This window comes from Berghia stephanieae, chromosome 9, assembly GCF_034508935.2.
Source record: "Berghia stephanieae isolate SIO BIC M18660-M18661 chromosome 9, UCSD_Bste_1.3, whole genome shotgun sequence".
Taxonomy (NCBI): domain Eukaryota; kingdom Metazoa; phylum Mollusca; class Gastropoda; order Nudibranchia; family Aeolidiidae; genus Berghia; species Berghia stephanieae.
The window spans coordinates 8,451,502-8,470,547 of record NC_088368.1 but is presented as its reverse complement, the minus strand read 5'-3'; the positions used below and the strand labels follow the sequence as shown (position 1 = coordinate 8,470,547).

At 33.3% G+C, this 19,046-nt stretch overlaps 1 protein-coding gene and 1 non-coding gene across 2 annotated transcripts; one reads left to right on the top strand and one right to left on the bottom strand.

Annotated features, from left to right (window-relative positions):
- Positions 1–2,468: 2,468 nt before the first annotated feature.
- Trnaa-cgc (transfer RNA alanine (anticodon CGC)) lies at positions 2,469–2,540 on the bottom strand. Its single transcript has one exon. It is a non-coding gene; the product is annotated as a tRNA-Ala (tRNA).
- Positions 2,541–2,712: 172 nt separating this feature from the next.
- On the top strand, positions 2,713–18,428 carry LOC144979619 (serine/threonine-protein phosphatase 2A activator-like). The gene is made up of 10 exons (XM_078926418.1): positions 2,713–2,783; positions 6,479–6,558; positions 8,243–8,329; positions 9,938–10,063; positions 11,144–11,261; positions 11,653–11,752; positions 12,995–13,119; positions 15,004–15,104; positions 16,165–16,272; positions 17,336–18,428. The coding sequence occupies exons 1-10, from the start codon at positions 2,759–2,761 to the stop codon at positions 17,411–17,413; spliced, it is 948 nt and encodes a 315-aa protein (XP_078782544.1). The 5' UTR covers positions 2,713–2,758; the 3' UTR covers positions 17,414–18,428.
- The last annotated feature ends 618 nt before the right edge of the window (positions 18,429–19,046 follow it).

Sequence of the window (19,046 nt, the reverse complement as noted above, 5' to 3'; positions counted from 1 at the left end):
CCAATGTTCCTCTCCTCCGTCTCCTTTTCTGCCCTCCCTACCTCAGATTAACCTCCTCCTCCTCCTCCTCCTCCTTCTTCTTCTTCTTCTTCTTCTTCTCTTCTTCTCTTCTTCTTCTTCTTCTTCTTCTCTCTCTCTCTTCTTCTTCTTCTTCTCTCTTCTTCTCTCTCTTCTTCTTCCTTCTTCTTCTTCTTCTTCTTCTTCTTCTTCTTCTTCTTCTTCTTCTTCTTCTTCTTCTTCTTTTCTTCTTCTTCTTCTTCTTCTTCTTCTTCTTCTTCTTCTTCTTCTTCTTCTTCTCCTCCTCTTCTCCTCCTCCTCCTCCTCCTCCTCCTCCTCCTTCCTTCTTCTTCTTCTTCTTCTTTTCTTCTTCTTTCTTCTTCTTCTTTCTTCTCCTACTACTTCTACTACTACTACTACTACTACTACTACTACTACTACTACTACTCCTACTACTACTATTTCTCTTCTTCTTCTTCTTCTTCTTCTTCTTCTTCTTCTTCTTCTTCTTCTTCTTCTTCTTCTTCTTCTTCTTCTTCTTCTTCTTCTTCTTCTTCTTCTTCTTCTTCTTCATCTTATTATTATTATTATTATTATTATTATTATTATTATTATTATTATTATTATTATTATTATTATTATTACTATTATTATTAACAGACTCACCCAGTTCGACCAATTATTACTGTCAATATCGCATACCCCTCCCTTCCCCTTAAAAAAAAAAATCATTTACCTTCAAAGTTCTAAATACATCCCAAAAGCCAAAAGCTTGATATTCCAGGAGGTTGGTTACGTATTGGACTGGAGGGGAGAATTGGGGGGAGGGGGGGGGGTATAAAAGATGACGGAGCGGTACATTGGATGTATGCAATTTTCGATATATTAATATACCATGGAGGACCATTAAAAGTTTGGTACTACCGCAAACTTTTTTTGGGGTTTGGGAGGGGGGAGGGGGGAACTTTAAAAAAAAAAAAGTCTAGTAAGGAGTTTGGGAGACTTTAAAATAAAAATGAAAATCCCCCTCCCCCCTCCCAAACCCCAAAAATTATTTGGGTCCCCGAGTTTGTGGTAGTGCCAAAAGTTTGATGTCCTGACTGCATTTTTTGTAAATTTACTCCACTTAGTACGAATGATACTATCAATGAGCCCTTGTAAAGCCTTTGAATACTTTGTCTATAAAGTTACTATGTTAGTCCTAGTCTGCCCTTCAGAATAAGGTAACTATCTTAATAGGCAACATAAGTGTGACGTCAAAATTCTGGTTCTAATCTTATTGGAAGTTTGAACCCAGTCCACCGGAAGACTGAATGTACCTTGTGCAACTAATCTTCTGGTTTCAGAGTGATGACATCTTATTCTGTGGTCGTCAACGAAGATCATCCATCTTCGCTCTTTTACATCGTAATCCTAAGAATCTGTCTATAGATAGTATGCGCTTGGCTAAGAAGCTCATAACATTGCCATCCGGAAGTATAAGGGACCAACACACAAAACTGTGTGTATCCATGATAGTTTATAGCCTGGTTAATACAGTTCAGTGAGCATTACTCATAAACGCGGATGGCAAAAAAACAATAACAAAACCTGAGTGACGTCATCTTCGAAATATCTATAGATTCTGCTAACATAAACAGCTGTGACACATTATGATTCAATAATATGTAACCTATTCATTGTTCACTGTTCACTCTGGGGGGCTGGATACACACTTCCAATGAAGTTGGAATCGGAAGAGAAGAAGATGTGACGTCCCGACTTCCCTGCCCTATTGTTTCAAGTGTGATAACACGAACCCATGCACTTCATAAATCCCTAACTCAAATCGAGATCATGATTGATCATCATTTTTCATTATACAGTATAATTTATAATTGGTTAACCCATGAACACCGTAATACATCGGGATGGGCGAGTGTTAGATATGGTAACAATTCAATTCAATGTACAAATATTATAATGATTAAATTTATACTTTTGGTTAAGGGGCCGACCACCTACAATCGATCCTGACCATGGAGCTCTTACATACTGTCTGTTCACCTAGATCCTGACGCAAGAAAAACGTGTATTTAAAAATTTGGCCTGAAAACTTGTCTTTCGTAAATATTGATGGATTTAAATGACACTCTTCCAACTCTGGGTTAAAATTTAAAAAAAAAAAAAAAAAAGAAAGCTTTCCAACATAGGACTTTCTTTCGGTATTTAAAAAAAAAGTAAAAAGAAAAGAATTGTAAAGACGAGTGGCATAAGGATTAAATATATAAAATAGAGTAGTAAATAAATACATAAACAAACAAATAAATAAATATATATTTTTTAAAATATCTCTTATCTTTTTAACCAGAAAAATGCAGTAACCGCAAGTTCTTGTATAACATTTTCGAATTCCTTAAAGGAGCTAAATCGAAGAATAAAAAAAAAAAAAGAAAGAAGAAACAAAAGATAATAAAAATAAGCCCACTAGTTGGAGATGCCGGGGATCGAACCCGGGGCCTCTCACATGCGAAGCGAGCGCTCTACCACTGAGCCACATCCCCACGTTGCCTTGTGCACCTAAAATTGTATATTACTACATAACTATAAGCAAATCATATTGTATTATTTGTTTTTGACATCGTTCACAATAAACTAGTTTCTTTTGATTATGTTTGGCAATAATATTTTAGTCATTGACTTTTTCATTTTCTCCTCCTCATTAGGTCAAATAATGTTTCGTTGTTGTGGGTCAACTTTTTAAAGATTTATTTATAACATCATGGCGACGCCCTGTGAGAAACCAGGTAAGGATAGTCAGACACATCCAAAAATAAAAATAAAAAATAAGCAGGGTTTTTTTAAGCATCAAATTAGAATAACTGAAATGAGCAGAAACTTCCCAAAAGTACAATGACACTTAAACTTAAATTTTATATATGTAATATTTCAGCCTCTCGCCAAACTGCCTTTGAATTTGAATCTATTTGAAATCTGAAATGAATTCTGAATACTCGACTCTGACTCTGCTCTGTCGTGAATAGATTTTTATGATATGATATGATATAAATATAAGTCCAGATTTATGTAGGCTTTCAGAGCCTTTTATCTGCTCTTGTGCATTCGTGAACGTATTTAATTCACGTCTCTCAAAACTGGGCATGCCACATAGTGGAAGTGGAAGTAGGCAGTTTAGGGAGCAGCAGCAGTGGCAGTCAAATTTTGACCCAACTCGCCCATAGGAAAGTTGTGACCGAAAATTGCCGTTCGCGTTTTGGGGGGTTCAATTAAAGATGCATAACTTCGTTATAAAGAGGAATATCGCAGATATTTTGATATCATTATTTTCGTCTTTCAATTTCCTTTTAAATGGTGCCAATTAAGGAAAAAATCCATTGATAATTCCAGAAGTTATATGAAGTTAAAATTTGGCAATTTTCAAATGCATTTATTTTTTTATTTACCGCGTGTGTTTTTAAAATTTAAACGCTTGTTTTTAGAATAACATCTAAACTTTATTCATGCCAAATTTCAGGGCTCTATATCGATGCGCAGACACCTTTTAACTCTGCGCCGAAATGCCTTGTTTACATTATCTTCTCATCATGGCTGCCGGACGGTATCGATATTCATATCGATATTTTAAACTTAGTTATGTATTATGTTAAATTTAGTCCATAATATTTTCAGTACTATTATTTGCTATGTTTTTATTTTGAATACATACTTTCCAACTTTATTTATAGGCTTTTTATAGTTTTTGTTTTATAAGTTCGTATATTTCTTCTCTTTGTGAAATCCGATATTAATAATATCGATATTTTAAAAATACCAATTGCTTTAATTTAATTTTATTTTACTTTGCCATCAAGTCATCAAGTTTCTTTCCCATATGTTTAGATATGTTTATCATTTGTATCCATATTCTAAAGGCCTTAGCCTTAATAATTATTATGCTAAGAAGTTCTATTAGTTTTGACACCCCCATATATTGAGAGAGAAGGGGGGAGGGGGTGGGGGGATAAAATTATATTAATTGTCAGTTCAAATGATGTAATAGCAATAAACCCAAAGTGGTTCAGCAGAATTTTTTAAAGTATTAAAAGCCAGAACTTTCCTTCTAATTAGGTATAATAGGGAATCTGTTTCAATTTATTTGAACTTTTTCAATCTACCATTTTATTTATATGCAATTAAATTGCCATAGGTAAAAATAAACTCATTATGACATTACACAACATGTTTATATCTTTTCATTTAAATACTCTCAAACCCTTTTTTATTCTCTATGTATTAATTAGAAGAGGGGAATTATTTGCAGTTTCAATGAGATATTGGGGATAAATCCAAAAGTGATACAGCAAATTGTTTCTTACGTCTAGCCGAGTTTTTGATTATGTAACATTTGCGTCATATTATGTAATAATGTGTTAATTTGAAATGTTTATCTTCCTCTTTATTAATGTAAATGCATTGTCCTCGATAAGACGAACATTTTGGTATACAATATATTATAAGAACTCCATATTGACTGTTTTAACCATTTTTATTAACATCACGCGATTTCGGTCACAACTTTGCAATGGTAATTTTGGGGTAAAAATCGGTCTGAAATTTCAGACTTTGAACTGCCGTAACTACATGTCTAATCAAGATACAAACAAAATTCAAACTGTTTTGTAATCTGTGTTGCCAGCTCTTTGATATGACATTGGTTTCAAGTGTGTGAGGTACATTTAGAATTTCTATTAAACTCCCTAGTGGAAGGGGGTGTCTGAATCTGAATTTCAATCTTCAATTTCAATCATATATCCATTATCCGTTTTGTAGTAAAAAGAGCTTGGAAAATGAAGGCAACCCCGTTTTTATACCCATTGTGACGTCACAAACTCACGGGAAGAAACAACACATAACAGTGAATTGAACTCACAGTGACACCCTCTGGGTGGGGTTCCCGGCCTCCCATAGTATAGTGGGCAGGGAGGTCTATGTCTTCTATTTCTATCCCCCTATATCTATTTTCCAACTTGCTGTCTGTCTTTGTCTTGGGATAAGATTACTTGGTATTGTCCAGCCCTGCCCGGATACCCTGGTTGGGAGAGAAACAGTCAAATGTATAGTTAGTTTCGGGAGATGATTTTTTTTTTTTTTGTCTTGTAAATCATCTCTCTGTTCTGCACTGTATTGTGTTTTATATTATTATATGATTTATAAACATTTGAGTGTGTTCCTCTTAGTGGGGACCTGTGCTCATGTCTAGATGAGACTTTTAGGTGATCTCAAACTAAATACTTTGATGGTATGCTTATGGAATATACACCTATCCCCTATTTGCACTATTCCCCTTTGTCTTACATTTCCTTGGTTGCTGTGTTGTAAATGTACATCTAGAACTTTTATACTTTCCCGTTTTCTTACTTTTTACGGGCACTGATATGACCTAAATGTGTCGCAAGCGCCATAAAAACCTTAAAAACAAACAATAAAACAAAACAGTGACACCAAGGTTACCCAGCATGAGAACAATTCACAACAAACAACTTAATAGCCAAACAACAGCAAACTGGAACACATTGAAACATAACAATAAATACGTTCCTACAACTCAATATGAAGTTGAAGTGTGAAGACCACAGCCACAGCCCACAGACAGTCACAAACTGACTTCGAACTCGCACTTATTTTCACTTCAGTATTAATCAAATTATCTCAAGCAGGCTTAAGTCTATAGGGCAAAATTCAATCACAAAAAATGGACTGTTTTAATGCTTATCTTCATTAACAGTTTTGGGGGAATAATTCCAAATGCATCATAGTCAGCGTCAGCCACTTCTTACACTTACACACTTACACTTTCATCAGTTGCTTACCTTGAATTACAAATAATCGAATAAATTAAACTGAACCCGGCCATTTTAATTCGAACATTTTCACTACGTTTGAAATCACTTTATTCTTGGAGTGTTGGATGGTGTGGCATCGATTGTATAGCATCTCTCTCTGTTTCTGGCCAGGCTGTGTAATAGTACAGTTGGGTCATTGGTTCGACTCCCCATTGCTGCAAAGTTTATATTTTATGTTTCCTCTGGCACTTCTCTACGCGCACTTCATTTTTAATTTTTTGTAATTATCAACTAATTATATTTACTTTAACTTTAAGTGTAAGCGTTAAATCAAAAGCGAGATTGTGTCTGAGGCTGAGACTGAGAATTTTTATAGAAATTCGATTCCCTCGTCCCTGTAGTTGTGTAAGTTTTTCTTCCTGAAAGGATGGATGAATGAAAGTCAATGGTTATCATACCTTTTGATGTGTATAGGTATAATATCAAGTTTATACATTTTTTTACCATATCATCTAAATTTTTTTTACTCAGCTATTACTGTCACTCCTTTTTGAAAATGAAAATGGTAAGGCATTGAGTTGCAAAGAGTTACGTTGACCCCAACCTTTATATTTATATTGTAGGAATAATAATCTGTTAATCTTCCTTATTCTTTTCAGACATCTCCAAGCATGTATTTTCTGTGCCTGAAAAAAAGATATCTAATCCCATGCATCTGGAACAATGGGAAAAATCTCAGGTATTGCCAAAAATATTCTGCCTTGCACAGATATTTTTTTAATTTTAGCCAAATATGTTTTACTTCATGTCAGTCACAATACATTTTAAATGAAAAATTGGGTATTGTCATACCTATTGAAAAAGATAAAAATGGATAGAAAATTAGAACACTCCAAGTCAAGATACACCTTTTTGAACAATAACAGTAGTACTTGCTAATGGACACCATTTGCTAAGTGCAGCAGCAATATTCCATATTCACAGCCATCAAACAGAGAACGATAAATATGCAAATTCAGGGATCTAAGTTTTCCCCGGATCCGCAGAATTCCGTGGTTTTAGTTATGTCCATGGATTCTCTGATCGAAAAATATAAATAACCGCTTCTGCTAAAATAAATCTCCACAATCAATGAAAAAAAAGAATACACACACAAACTGCCAAAATCAAATAGGGAGAGTAGTCGACAGTACACAATAATACATATGGTTTACATCTCCCAGTCAAAACAGCCCATGATGCACAGGCTGCTTCATGCAACAAATTTTTCAAATGTTTCATCAGACCAGAGCATCTAAAAACTGTGAAGCAGCTTGAGTTTGACAGATCCGAATGCTTACCACTGGATCATGTTTACTTTGGTTTGGACAAGGTTTTTAAAGCATTCATAACCTAAAGCATTTGTTGAAGTTGGAAAGCAGATGAAAAAAAGTCTTTTGAATAATGACACCAGTGGTAGCAAAAGTGGGTCTCATTCCATGACACACTATTTTTCATTGATTAGAAAATTTTCTCACTTAGATCCCTGCAAATTTTTTCAATACTTAAAACAATTAAAGAACCATTTTTACACGTCAAAAATAATTACTCTGATAATGCCCTCAACAATGGCAAAGTTTTTTTAAAATAACAGTTTTCACATGGTCTGACTAGACTATTGACAATCATGGGTTTTTTTTCTATCTTTTTTCACCCATTATCTTGAAAAATTTGCTGATAAATACAAATTATGGATGACAAAATCAAAATTTGGCCCATTTTGGTTTTATTCAATCTTTATAAGGGTCTGGTCTGATAATAACTTGTTAAATTATATATAGTTATATGAAGCCAAAGTGAACTATACTACTTCATTTCTAAAACATTTTAAAGCGATAATTCATAGAGATAAAATTGAAAATTGTACACTCACGTTAGTTCAGATTTTTTAAAAATTGAAATTCTGATTTTTTCTTGCCTATGGCAGGTCTGCAGTGTACAACAAAAAGGTGGCATACTCAGGTAAAACTAAAAACTGTTCCTCGATTGTTTGCTAACAATAGAAAAAAAAAACAAACCCAACAAATCTCTTATCCAGGACATGTTGCTGTTTCCAATAATTATTGTGAAGAATTCTTCCTTCCTTATCCTCTTGGTTCCTTGGTGGACCATAAGCCCATAACAATGTTCCTCCAGGCATCTCTGTCCTGGACCAGCCAGCTCAGCTCATTCCATGTCTTTCCAGCTTCTTTCATCACCTCTTCGAGGGTCGTGTGTTAGGTCAGCAACTCACCATGTAAAAAATATCGCGCTGCAGAAATGCCAAGAAAAACCTAAAGATATCATTATGAAGAATACCACCCTCTGAAATTTGTATTCTTTCTTGAATCATTACCATCATTTCATGACAGTGATTATTTTGTATTTTTGTTCATCCCTGGTAGGCTTATTCAGAATTGGTTGGTTTCATTTCAATACTCAACGAGGCTGTCAAGTATTTGAAAATTAGTGATAATTACCCTGTCTCACAGGTAAGTTGATGTTCAATATTTGAAAATAGGCGGTAAATCTTCAATATCAATGGATTTACATTTTGGTTTGGTTTTTGTTGTTTACTTAATTGGTTACTTTGTTTGCTGATTAATAAGAAGAAAAAAAATCTTATTTTTTGGATAAAACTTTTAAAAATATGAAATGATTATCTTTATGTAGCCAAGTTACGTCATCATACCCTGAACAAGCATATTTCCAGAAATTTGTTTGAATGACAACATTTTGCATGTAAAGGAATCTTTGAGCATAATCAGTATTTCGAAGAAGTAAAAGCATTAAAAACTGCAATTATTTGGGTGTAAGGCATTTGTCACAGGAAAGGGTGATATTTCATAATAATTCATAAATAATAAGAGGCTACATAAATGATAATTTCACCAAAGAGTACTGACAATGTAATTGGACACATACACACTATATTGCTTAAAAGGAGACATTAAAAGCAAATTAGGAGATTAATGATAGTGATATCTGCCAAAAAAAAAAAAAAAGCAGTCACATTGGAGCTTGCACATTATGATGGTCATAGTCATAGCTAAGCCTTTGTATTTTTCTTGCTGTACATTGTCATTGGTTCATCTCGTGCTGGAAGTTTAAGCTTAAGAAAATATGAAAGTTAGTCATTTCATTTTTTAAATTATTGTTTTGGTATTGATGTGTCGTGTTGACTAGCAGATAAATCTTCCTCTGGTTCATTTAAATGTTTTTCATTTGTTTTTGTTTTTATCTTGGTTTAGCACTGGTAAAAGTGATGTAGGTGGCTGTTCATTTAAAAAAAAAAAAAATTTTATCTGCTTGGAAATATTCCATTATTCCAAATGATCCATCCCCTTCTGATAAGGGAGTCACTGGCAGGAAAATGAGCTACAGTGACATTGAATAATTGATCGGTCATTTCTATAGATTATTTCATAGGGGTAGGGCATTTTTTTAACACATTATACCACTTGAGTGTGAATGAATGGATACTACTTAACTTAACTCTAGGCGTAAGAGTGGTTGTTCAAAAAAGGTCTCATTGCAAGTGATCTATATTATGGCAAATGGAAGTAAATTTTTTGTGGCCCTCTTGAAGAATGAGTTGAGACTTATTTTAATGTAAAAATATAGTATCTATTTTTTATGCAAAATATTTACAGTATAAATTCTTATGTCATTGAAAAGCCTTGGGCTTACTGATTTTAAATCAGATTTTATTAAGGATATTTGCATTATTTAAAAAATAAATAAAAAAATTTTTTGTTGTTGTAGTTGTTGTTTTTTGTATAAAAAAATGTATTCATATGTGTTTTTTGCCGAGAATAAACAATTTATTCAATTAAATAAAAATAAAAAAAAAAGTCAGTGAGCAAGATGAAACAGTTGAAATGCTCTTATGTGTGTGCTTTTTTCTTTATCCAAAATCGTACAGCAAATCAAATGTCATTATGACAAGAGGATGTTTTAAAATCAGCAGTTTCATTTGAAATAGGAAAAATATTACACCAGATTGTATTATATAAGAAATGTGTTCTTTCTTGCTTTTTTTAAAATTTATTTTTTTTTTTGTATGGCTTATTTTTAAGATTTTAAAAATTATTATTCAGACTGTTGAGAAAATTCTTGGCTTGTTGGATACATTAATAGATTTAGTGGATAAGACGCCCCCTGCAGAGCAACAAGCACGTTTTGGGAATACCGCTTTCAGAACCTGGTTTGGAAAGTTGAAACAGGTAAATAATAAAAAAAGTACTCCTTCAGAGCCATATGGACAATAGCAACTGCTTGCTACCCTTTTGATAGGACACTAGGTAAGAGTCACAGAAAATGTTGTTATTGTTACAGTGCCTAATGACTTGTCTCTTAGGTTACAACATTACAATGTTATAAGACCTTAGTAGGTTATGAAGCAAATATTTTGGGAATCATCTTCAGGGTCTCAGTGGGCAAAACTGGACAGGGTTTTGATTTCTGCCATTGATGCAGATTTGGATCTGGTAAGCTCAGTGCACTTGATTCACATCCAAAGCAAATGGGGTTGATCCCATTTGAAGTTAAGAAGTTTTCTGACCCCCATGTCCATCTTGCAGTAATTTGATAGCCGGATCTTTTAGATTTGATGGAAAGTACTTTGTGATAGACTTGGGTCATTACCAAAGGGTTACAATCAATTGCTATTGTCCATTTAGTGCTATAGAAACAGGGATAACCTCCATTGGCCCTTCGGCAATAAGGGACTACATTAATGCAGATTCTGTTGGTGGGATGCATTGAATTCGTCAGTAGAGACTTTTAAAATTAATTTCAACATTTTTTTTTTGATGTTGATGTGCTCCTCTGGCTCGTGTCTGAATCAGATGTATACTACTGATCCTTGAAAGTTTTCTGGGGTCTGAACATTTTGGCACAAATTGATTAGAAGGAGGGGGGTCCCTCACCCATGGATATCATTGGTCAATGTTGTTTTTTTGTTTCTCTGAGGTCAATTATTGACTTCATTGAGGAAATCACAAAGTGTCATCTTGTCAAATGTGCATTGCTATATAATAGAGCTTTATTTACTAATGTTATATGGCAAAAATATCAGGACTTTAATTCATGGCGTATATATGAGTATGATGTTAATTAAAGCATAGTCAACAAATCCTGTTGCAGCTATTTAGTTTGTTTGTTTTTTTTTTGTCTCTACTGAACGAGATAATTTCAAATTTGCATATTATAACTTCAAACTCACACTAGATTGGAACTTTTTCAAGTTTCTGTGTTTTGCCCAGAGATTTATTTAACATGTGGTGTATATTTTAATCAACCAGGAAGGACCCGATCTCCTTAAAGACGCTTTACCAGAAGAATATGCACCTGCCATTCCAGAGGTGTTTATTTATTTACAAGAGGGAGTCGGCAATGAAACCAGAATCGACTATGGCTCAGGTAGTTGCATTTTCGTTTGCTTTTGTTTTAGATTATTTATTTTGGTATAATTTCTGATCTTGTAAACATTGACAAAAGGTGAAGCTTATCTTATCTCTGTGTGTGTGTGTGTGTGTGTGTGTGTGTGTGTGTGTGTGTATATATATATATATATATATATATATATATATATATATATATATATATATATATATATATATAATTCTCTCTCTCTCTCTCTCTCTCTCTCTCTCTCTCTCTCTCTCTCTCTCTCTCTCTCTCTCTCTCTCTCTCTCTCTCTCTCTCTCCCCCCCAAGAAATAAAAAGGAAAAGAAAAGAAGAGAAGGAAGAAGTACAAAACATAAACTTATTTTTTCATAAAGATATGTATTTTTATCTATTTTTCCCACAGGCCATGAGCTGTCTTTTGTAGCCTTTCTGTGTTGTCTGTGTAAAATTGGGGTCTTCGCACCCGCTGACCACAGAGCCATAGTGTTACGGATTTTTGACAAGTGAGAATTCAATTTTTATGATTTTATTGTTATTAGTTTGTTCTGTGACATTTTACATTCAATGAATATAGATAGCATTTCTTGTCAGTCAGAATAGCATGACTATCTGAATGAAAATAGGACTTGTACGCAATTTCCTTTTAATAAAATGTTGGGGAATATTGATAGTCAACGAGAATAAGAACGTTTATGGCTCTTGTCCATAGTTTTATTGTAGTGGAGCCCAGAACTGTAAGACCCATTCAGACAGAGTTTATCCCAGTTTTTATTGTGTTAAACTTAAACTGACAATAGCAATAGCTTGCTACCCTTTAAATAATACTTTCCATCAGATTTAACAGATCCAGCTATCAAAAAAAAAGCTTGACTGCAATTGGGATCAATCCTGGTCTCTTTGCATGTGAAGTGAGTGTTCTACCAACTGAGCTCTCAGGACTTTAATAGTTTTATTACCATGCTCTTGATGTTTTACCGAATTTATCCCTCTTACTTGACAACACATAAGATAATTCATGCAATGGGCCCCGATAATTTATTTGGTATAGCACTAGGCTTCTCAAGCAAATTATTGGTCCTGCGTGCAATAGAGCTGACCGCTCTGCATACCCAGGAATGAATGGGTAACTAGGTTTTTGAACTTTCAGAGCTTTGGGATTGACTAGCATTCTATCCAAAGGTAACAAGCAACTTTTCCTGTTCATTTAAGGCAACAGTAACAATGATGAGCTGGGGATCCAATGGGTCCAACGACTCTTTAGGACTGCAATCCATGCAGTTATTTCACATGACAGCAATATTCATTCAAACCTAGCAATTCTCCTAATTATTTTTGTGAAATTCTCGAATTTTGTTCAGATTCTGGATTTCCCTAATTTCCATCTATTTTCCCAATTTTTGTAGCATTTTATTATCCCCGAAAAACCACCACCATAATCGTCGTCACCATCATCATCATTAAAATCATGATCACCTCCAACACCTATCACTATCACAACCACCACCACCACATCTTCATTTAAATACCAGTTTTGCCCCAATAAATTTCGAGTTTTGCTTCTGTAAAGATTAGCTAATGTGAACATTGTTTAACACAAGCTAGAACTGTGCATTATATGTCCATCATTTATAGGATCAAGTTTTCAAACTCAATTTCTCAAACTCTAGATCTATTTTTGTTGAAAAGAAAAAAAAAACAAAAATGACGATTTTGATTGAAAATGTTATTTGTTGTTTCAACTCCAGATATCTGGCATTGGTGCGTAAATTGCAGACAACATATCGTATGGAACCAGCGGGGAGTCATGGTGTTTACAGCATCGATGATTTCCAGTTCCTTCCATTTTTGTGGGGTAGCTCTCAATTGGTGTGTAAGTACGTTCCTACACAAATTAATTTTGAATAATGCTACCTTCTAGAGGGCAGAAAAGTGTTGGACACAATCATGATTCATTAAAGCTGTATTTGATTTCACACGTCCTTCCCATTTCCACCTCATTTCAAATAGAAAGTGATGTAACTATAGCATGAATCATCATCATCATCATCATCATCATCATCATCATCATCATCATCATCATCATCATCATCATCATCATCATCCACAGTAATAAATAATTTAATTTAACTATGTTGGTGTTGTTAATCAATAATCATGTTTTGATTTGTTTTCTGTATTGGCAAACTGCCTAACATAAACTTTGAATCTTGTATTTTTTTCACTTGTCACTCTAACTTTGAATATCATTCATACAGATTTGTCCAATATTGTAAAAAATTGGTAGAACCACAAATATGTGGATCCTAATATATATTAAGATAAACATATATGATTCAATAATGCAGTTTGAAAAAAATTTGATGCCAAAGGAAATGAAGACTTTTCATGTGATTGAAAAGTTAGTTGTTGGGGAAATATTTTTCTGTCTGAAATCCAAGAATTTTAGATTTCAAGTTGGTCTACTCAAAACCACACAAAGAAGAAAGTTTTTTCTTCTTTCCATAGATTCATAACAAAATACAGTGGTACTTTAAGTGAGAACTCGGCAATAACAAGACTTTTTCAAATTCCCGTTTTTTTCCCCCACTACTTCTCTATTGTAGATAGACTTGTTATAACGAGAAAGAGCAATTTGGACACCGGGAATAATGAGAACTTGATTTAAATGTAAAGCAAAATGCACATTTATTTATCAACAATTATCACAATCACAAACATGCAAATCGGGTATGGGCAGTGCTACAATAGCAATAGGATAGCTATTACTATCAGTCAAAATTATATCGTCAATCATCATCAACTTGATAACAACAACAACATTATGGATTCTTAAAATCAAAACAGAAAGAGACTGATTAATGAGACTGAGACTGAAGTCTCCATCATAGAAGAAGTGGAGAAGAATGACGCAACGATTCCCGAGATGTGTCAACACTTTATTATGAAGTCCAGCACCATGTACACTATTTTGAAGGATTACCAATGTATTTAAAGGGTCAAAATAAGATTATTTGGTTCTTTCCCTTGAAAATCAGTTATAACGAGAGCTCAGGAATGACAAGAATTTATGCCTGGAATGGAGGTTCTCTTTATAATTTATAGCCTAGCTCCACTGTAATACCTTGCTTTTCTTTTGAACGGAAGAATCATTTAAAATCACCTTTGAAAAATATATAAATGAAAAATAAAATAAACCAGTAGAACCTCCTTTATTCACCTCCTAGGGAAAACTTTTCTTTAGAATCTATTCCAATATATCAGGTGTAAGCCCCAAGTAATGCCAGCTAGGGTGAGTTGACTCGCTGTTGGAGGAATTGAATTCAGCATCTCCTGGGTAGAAAGCATAGACCATACAGCTGTGCCTTGTTACTCATAGGTCAATTGATTCTATGCCATACTGATGGATATTGTAATACATATCAAATACTCAAGGAGTCATTTGCTCATGTTTCAAATTAAGAAAGATACTGATTGTTGTCAGTTTGTTCTTTGTTTTGTTTTTGGGTTGTTTTTGTTTTCTCTCGTTTCCTTTAATTTGAGCAAGAATGTATAGATTGTTTTTGATATTTTGTTTCATTGAATATGTAATTGAATGTGTTTTGGATAAATGGTAATAGTAAGAAGAAATATGGGAATATCACACACAACTGATGTAGTTAAGAATAGATCTTAGTAAATTATAGTCTCAGTGTGCAACAGAAAAGACATTGATGGTGTTGATAGGATTGTGATAATAAATCTTCCACCCATCCAGACAATGAACATCTTAAACCTGAAAGTTACACCCAGCCCGAGATTCCACAGAGACACCATCAAGATTATCTATTCATGGCTGCAGTCAAGTATATCAATGAGGTAATTACCTTGATAAATAAATATCCACATTTAAAATATATATAGAGTGTTCCAAAATAAAGTAAAGACTTTTTTATTGGTTGTCATTTAAACATAAATGACTAATTTGATATACAATAAAAACAGCATAATAAAAATATTGTGTTTTCAAAATGTTATTCTAGTCTGATCTAAGGGGAAAAAAACTAATACTAATAGTTATTCTAGCCAACCCACTTGGTTATTTGATTTTTTTTATTTTTTTAAATATTGAGGATCAATGCTATCTGCATCATTGTTAGTTATGCATGCAATGTTCCTTTGATGATCCTCCCAGCTTACGGACCATTACTGTTTCCACAATGCAATTGTTTTTCATATTTCTTGGGCTATGGTGGAGTATCAAACAGAAGGTGGGGTGGGGGGGTACTACTACTATTTCTTCTATTATTACTATTTCTACTATTACATTTCTATTATGTCTTTTATCTTCCATTATTTTCTAGAAAGTTCATATCTCTCGCTCACTGACCATATCATTTTTATCACACCCTTGGGACTCTCTACTCACACCACACCACACTAATGCTTCCTTCACACTCCAACCATCGTTGAGTACAAATGATACAATGTATAGTCCATTTCATTGTATTTGTTTATTGTTGTGCTGACTAAGGGTTTGTACCCGATACGTCCATTGTCTGTATTGTTCCCATCCGAAGCCTCTCCATTTTCACTCGGTGTATTATTTTGTCACAAAAGTCAAGCAAAATTAAGGGTGATCAGTTGCCAGATGGGTGCTAGTGTACCTCCTATTTTCATTGTGTGAAAGGTACAGTGTTAATTACTTACTATCAATTTGACCATTTTCTTACCTCTTGCCAATTACTCTCTAATTTCATGAAGTCCCAGCCACCCAATTGTTGCTAGACATATGGTGAATGCAGAGCAATAAATGGACTAAGTGCGGATTCAACAAAGCAGCTTTGTTTGTTGTTCAGTTAAGTTTTCTACCTATTGAGTCATGAGTGATATCATTTTTAATAAAATGCTTTTGTGAATATATTTTACTTTTGATTAGGTGAAATCTGGGCCTTTCTTTGAACATTCTAATGTGTTATGGAGCATGAGTGCAGTCGCCTCTTGGACAAAAATCAATACTGGACTTCTCAAAATGTACAAGGCAGAAGTAAGTACATGAAATCTGAAAGGCTTTAATTTTTTATTTATTTTTAAAGAATAAAAAAAACTGCTATACTGATATAAGATATATATGAGTAATATTTTTTATTTGACAATGAAGATGAATGCGTTTTGCTGTTAGTTTACTCATGCCACTTTGTGGTTTAGTGGTATGACTCTCGACTTGTTACATAGTGGTTCCAGTTTTAAGTCCTTTTATAAGCGGCACAAAGTGTATTCCTTGGAAAAGGCTATTTACTCAAATTGTCTCACCATACTCAGGTGTTGAATGAGTACCTAGCTAATAACAGTGTTGTCTCTGTTGGAAGAAAGAGTATTGTAATACATGAGATGTCTTAAGTTTTCCAGTTACATTTAGTGAATATATTTTTATATAAACGCACACATTTTATTGTTGGTACAGAATGATTTACCAACACGACTCTGGCATTCATAATTGCTGAATAGTTTTAAGAAGAATTAAAAGATTTATCTATTGCATCTTCTTTTTGTGTATTTATTTTTATATTCTTATTTTTTTCTCTATTTTTTTATATTATCCCTTACAATTTGGCTCAGAGAATATTTCCACAGTTTTACAGTGTATTCGATGTACTATAATTTTGTGTCAATAAGGTGTTGAGGTAATGTCTTGGACTCACAAAAAGACTTGGTTAAAGGGATAAAGCCAGTGTTTGACACCTCAAATCTAATCCCACAGGAAAGGCATTTTGCAGCATTCTCCTCATGCTATCGGAAAAAGAATGTTAAAATCAGATTCCTCCGTGTATTGCATCTTTCTTTTACTAGTCTTCTTACAAATGTCAGGTACTCATTTACACTTGATTCAAGTGGCATCATTTGTAAAGTACATTCAATTTTTGGTCGTCCTTCAATGTTTTCAGACTTTTTATTAGAAGAGGAGGTATGGTATGGCTTCATAGTTTAGTGACACACTGTCATTATTGTAGATTTTGATAATGAGAAGAATGTTGATGATGACAATGGTGATAATTCAAGCGATGAATTGTTGTTCTTAATTATTTTATTTATTTAACTTTCTTTACCAGGTTTTAGCAAAATTTCCTGTTGTTCAACATTTCTTGTTTGGCAGTCTACTGACACTGGAGCCGGCAAGCAAGACATGAAAATGGCCTTGTTAGATTCAGTATGATTTCAATATCTATGAAGTACAATCAGTATGTAATATAATGTCTGAAACTCAGTGAAGTGTATGAAAGGTCAAAGTTTATTGTTGTCATATGTTATGACAATGATATTGAGATATTTTGAAGAACTGTGGAAACACTGGCATAACAGATTTGATTTCATACGTTTTCCTGGCTGCTATGTACTTCAAATCTTGACAAATTATCCAGACTTTGAGAGTGGCAACAAAGATATTACAGGAAAAATTTCTAAAGGTTTTCCTTGTTGCTTTGGGCAAAGTCAGTTTTGTAATATGGTGGACAAAGTAAAAAAAATAAATAATTCGAAATTTAAAGCAAAAACATGTGGGGTGGCCTGACAAAAGGTGCCACATGGTGATAAAATTGAATACCTGAAGTTCGTAACATATACAGAGTAATTCTTCCTGAGAAAAGGGCAGTGAGAAGTTGCAGTGTATCTTAATAAGGGACAAAGTTTCAGGTATTTCAGTACACCAAATCCTCATTATCTAATGTTTTGTGGGTTTTCTTTTTGGTCTTCTTTTGTTTTTTGTTTTTTTTTGGTGTTTTTTTTTACTCATATCTCGAACACAGTCAGTGGGACATATGACACCTTCTCTCAGACCACCACACATATTCCAAAATTATATCTAAAGTAAAATTTCTTTATACCACTATGTTTAGGACCTTCGTAAAACAGTTTCTGTCCTGTTGTGGCATTACGAAATCCTTGAAAAAGGCTCTTTACTCATATTCTCTAACTGTACTCAGGTGTAAAATGAGTACTTTCTGGTAATATTGTTGTCTCTGTCGACCTTTTGAAAAATGTTTCATGATCATTAAAAACAAATGCAAAAGAAGAAACCTACAGCTTTATAGGCATTTACGGTTTTCCAAATTCACTACACAATGATTAATTTATGAAATTGTATTTTTACAATTATTTTAGGTCAAAACATGATTAAGAGTAAAAATAAAAGTTTAGAGAAAGTCCATATTATTTTTTCTTCTTCATATTTTATAATGTTTACAATCTTTAAAGTTGGTATAATCTCCTCAAAACTGTCTTATTCGATTTTGATTATTTCAAAGGCATTATATTGTTTTCAGCTGTTGTTATTTTTGAAAGCTAATTCTCCTTTAATATTTTTTAAAGTTGTTCTTATTTATTTATTTTTCTTTACTGTTGTATTCTTTTTAAATCTCTTATCATTACTTAAAACATCTTTTTTTCTTATTTCAAAGTTGTTTATACATATTTGTTATTAAAGATATTCTTATTCTTTTGTTTTTTTTTTCCTTATGTTTTTAAACAATTTTGTTGCTTTTGTAATTGTTAATTTTTTGTTTTAAAGATAGTTTATTCTGTTTGATGTTTTTTTTTTCCTTTGTTTTGTATGACACATTTATTTTGGACCTTGACTTTTGCTGGATCTTACGTGGAAAGAAAAATACTCAGATGGATGGTTTGTTTTTGTTTTGTTTTTGTAATTTAATTTTTATATTTTTTTGTTCGTTTGTTTGTTTGTTTTTTTTTTTGTTTTTTTGTTTTTGTTTTTTTTTGGGGGGGAGGGGGGGGGGGGGTTGAGATTTTATTTTTATCTAATATTAT